The sequence below is a fragment of the Lipotes vexillifer genome, unplaced genomic scaffold (genome assembly GCF_000442215.2).
Source record: "Lipotes vexillifer unplaced genomic scaffold, Lipotes_vexillifer_v1.1 scaffold1347, whole genome shotgun sequence".
Classification (NCBI taxonomy): Eukaryota; Metazoa; Chordata; class Mammalia; order Artiodactyla; family Lipotidae; genus Lipotes; species Lipotes vexillifer.
The window spans coordinates 752,834-756,685 of record NW_006796201.1 but is presented as its reverse complement, the minus strand read 5'-3'; the positions used below and the strand labels follow the sequence as shown (position 1 = coordinate 756,685).

The following is a 3,852-nucleotide window of genomic DNA, read 5'->3' as shown; positions in this document are numbered from 1 at the left end:
GAGCCAGTAGCGGCCACCTGTGGGAGGGGCGTGGGGGTGAGGACAGGCCTGGGGCCGGTGGGGGGTGTGCAGGAAGGGGCCACAGGGAGGGATATTCTGGGCTCCCAAATCTGTTCACATCCATTACCACACTCACCACACACATACACACACACACACACACACACACACACACACCCTTGTACACAGGACAGGCACTGACACCTACACACCCATGACAACATACAGCGCAACTCACCCTCGCATCACACACAGTGGACACTCATGGACACCTGCGACACACCCATTTACACACATACACATTGCCGGGTCACACCTGTACACACACCACACACAGTCGCACTGTATACGGGCCTCCATTCCCACTTGAACATCCACCCCCCACACAGTTCTTGTACAGAGAGAGGAAAGAGGGGGAGCCCTGCTTGGCCTCTGGGTCTGGGGGCTGCATCCCTGGGACACCCCAGTGCATGGCCCAGGGCTCCTTACTTTTAGTGTGGACCCAGCCCTGTCCTCGGGGAGTTCCTGCCTGGTTGAGGCTCAGGCCAGTGGGGCTGGGGACACAGCTTGACCCATCAGGGGTGCTGCCCTTGAGGCCCTCCCCAGGAAGGCAGGCCCCGGAGGGAGGGCTGAGGGGAGGGAGCTCCATTGTCTCCACAGACAGACTCAGGAATCCTGCCCCAGAGTGGGCTCGGGGACCCATTCTTATGAGGAAGGGGCAAAGAAGGGGCACAGGATGCAAGGAAGGAGGGCGATGGGGCAGAGGCCCTGTGCTGCAGAAGATGGACACTTGCCTCCAATCAGAGCAGCCTCTGCCGCCCAGTCCTCTGGTCTCTGTCTACGTCCCCAACCCCTGCCTTGCTGCCAGAAGGACTCGTCTCCCTCGAGTAAGCCCACAGTGGGCAACACGACGAGATGGGCACGGTCCCTCCCTCTCCTCCTCCCTCAGTCCCGGCTGGGTCAGAGGTCAGGCCAGCGGTAAGGGCAGGAAGGCCGCCCAGTCCCTTCCCTCCTACCTGCCCCAGCTCACCTTTGAAAAAGACAAAACGCCCATCTTGGCGCTCGTAGGCAGCACTGATGTCACTGGGCAGACCACGCCAGAAGTGCCCGATGGGCATGGGGTAGTTGTCCAGGACCCGGTTGTGCCGGACCCGCCAGAACCAGCGGCCCTGGGGAGGGCATGGGTGTGAGCGAGCATGGCAGGCTTGCTGCCTTGGCCTGGGGGGAGGCCCCCCTCGACCCACCCCTTCCCCGGTCAGGGAGAGTCCAGGGGGAGGTGGCTTAGGAAGCCAGGGCGGCACCAGGGAGAGAGCCCGGGTGGGGTGTGGACTCCTAGGCTTATTGTATGATCCCGGGCAATTCTCTTGTCCCTCAGGCTGGTTTCTTCTTGGTCTAGGGTCTGATGGCTCCCCAGGGGCTGCTCAGTGAAGTGGGGGTGGAAGCGGGGCAAGGGTCTGGGGGAGAAGTGGGAGGGTACTCTCTGCTCTGAGCCTGGGCCAAGGGGCTGGGGAGGCACAGGCAGGGCCAGACCTTGAACACGAACATCTCCCCACGCAGCACGGCCACCGTGTCAAAGTCCCCGTCGCAGATGTTGGGGCCATATTGGTCGGGCCGCTCCGTGGCTCGAGGCTGGGCTGGGGGCCCTGGCTTTGGGGGCTGCTCCGGCTTCCCGCCTGGGGGAGGTAGCTGAGGGGGTCTGGGGGGCCGGTGGTCTGGCCGGCCTGGCCGCCGGGGGGTCACAGTGGGAAGAGGCCGGGTGGGCTGTGGCTGGCCATCTGGGGTGCCTGCGGAGGGCGGCAGGGGGAAGTGAGGGGGTAGCCCTGGAACTCAGCCAGGATGCCAGGGTCTCCTACTTAGAGCCCTGGGAGCCTAGGGTCCCCAGCCTGGGGAGACCTGTGCTCCATGGGCAGCCCACCCAGGCGAAAGGCCCTATCTGGCCACAGCAGACCCCTCCCCGGCACGGCCATCAGCCCTGGGAGGACCTCCATCCTCCTCCACACAGCCCCTTCCTTGACCTCCCCACACTGGGCTTGGGTCACTGCGCCCCTGAGGCTGCTGCTGGCTCCACCCCACCTCGGTGATGTTCCCCTCAGGATGCCAGCCTGCTCCAGTGGAGGCTCCAGCAAACAGTGGACACAAGCAGAGGGAAGAACTTGGTTCCCAGGTGGCCAGGAACACAGTGAGGGCTGAGGGTGGGCACTGAGTGTGGCCCTGACCCACCAAACTGGCCCCCAGGACACCTCCCCACTGGAGGCCTTCTCTGGTGGGGCCTGGTTGCAGTGGGGCGGCAGGGATGCCACCTGCCTCAAAGGCACTGGGAAGTGATAAACCAACAACACTCAGTGGAGAGCCTGGGACAGGCATGGGCTGGGAGTGACAGTGGTAGGAACGGGGTCCTGGGACCCCAGGGACACCCTCGGTCTAATAAGAATATCACTCAGGCTGAGGAGGAAAGGGGGGCAGTGAGGGGCCCTGGGGCCATCATGAAAGCTCTGGGTGAGGGCCTTGAGGGAGGGCCAGGTCCTGGAGTCGGCCAGCCCTGGGTTTGATTTCTAGCACCACCATTTACTCACTGAATGATGTGGACAACCACTAATCCTCTCTGGGCCTCAGTTTCCTCGTCTACAAAATGGGGGTAGCAGTAGTACCTACGCCTCTTAGGGCTGGGAGTTGAGAGCAGCGTGCAGAGACCACGGCCACACCTGTGCCGCTCGCTCACCGTACAGCTGCTGGATGCCCCGGAGGTCGTCCTCAGGCAGCTGGAAGTTGTCAATGTCCATCCACTGGTAGAATGGTGCCATGATGGCGCTGGGGTTGCTTGAGTGCTCCAGCCCCAGGGCATGGCCCAGCTCATGCACTGCTACCAGGAAGAGGCTGTTCCCTGTAGTGGGGTCAGGCAGCACAGTCAGTTCTGACCTGGCCCAGGTCCTGGACACCCCAGACAGGGCTGGGGTGGGCTGAGGGGGCCAGAGAGCCTGGCCATACTTTACTCTTAGAAGAAGCTAAACTGCTCTGACTTCTGGGCCTCTAGCTTCCCCATCTGGAAAATGGGTACGATGATCCCTTCCCTTCCCTACCACCCCCCCTTGGAGATGATGGGCAGGAGACTGAGACCAAGTGTCACTGCTCCCGAGGACTGCACAGGGGATGCTCTCTCCTCTGAGTCCTGAGGCTCCAGCTCGCCTCCCCTGTTGTCACCCTGACCAGCTGTTCTCACCATGCAGGTCAGTGCTGGAGAAGGTCCAGGGCTCATCTGCATCGAAATGGGTGTCCCCGCCCAGACCAGGGCCAGGGAAATAGGCGTGGGCCAGAAAGCCACCTGTGCCGTCAAACGGTGAGCTGTCGCCGTGGAAGCCAGAGGCAAAGAGTACCATGATGTCGGCCTCCTTCTGCCGCCGCAGCCGGATGTCCTCATAGGGTACCTCCTGGAAGACCAGGGGCGTGGCCTGCTCCCACACGCGGAAGGCCCGACGCACCGCCTCCAGCGAGTGGTACCAGCCCAGCTTCTCCGTGTAGTTCTGGATGCTGCAGGTGGGCAGAGAGAGGTGTGAGTGAACACAGGGCCTGGGGCTGCTGTCCACTGTTAGCACTCACTGGGCTGGGGGCAGGGAAACATGGTCTGATGGAAAGGGGATAAGATCTGAGCTGGTTCATGGACAATGCTCATCAATATCAATTGTTAGTTCACTTTGACATGAATTTTTATTTTTATTTATTTATTTATTTATTTATTTATTTATTTATTTATTTTTTTTTTTCTTGCGGTACGCGGGCCTCTCACTGTTGTGGCCTCTCCCGTTGCGGAGCACAGGCTCCGGACGCGCAGGCTCAGCGGCCATGGCTCACGGGCCC

At 61.5% G+C, this 3,852-nt stretch overlaps 1 protein-coding gene across 1 annotated transcript in view; it reads right to left on the bottom strand.

Moving 5' to 3' along the window:
• The window catches only part of MMP15 (matrix metallopeptidase 15), a 20,096-nt gene that overhangs the window by 2,012 nt on the left and 14,232 nt on the right, over positions 1-3,852 (bottom strand). Inside the window, exons 4-8 of the mRNA XM_007468303.1 lie at positions 3,218-3,525; positions 2,720-2,881; positions 1,531-1,784; positions 1,031-1,169; positions 2-17 (exon numbers count right to left, since the gene is read on the bottom strand). Coding sequence (XP_007468365.1) covers positions 2-17; positions 1,031-1,169; positions 1,531-1,784; positions 2,720-2,881; positions 3,218-3,525 — 879 coding nt within the window. The remainder of the gene's footprint in view (position 1; positions 18-1,030; positions 1,170-1,530; positions 1,785-2,719; positions 2,882-3,217; positions 3,526-3,852) is intronic.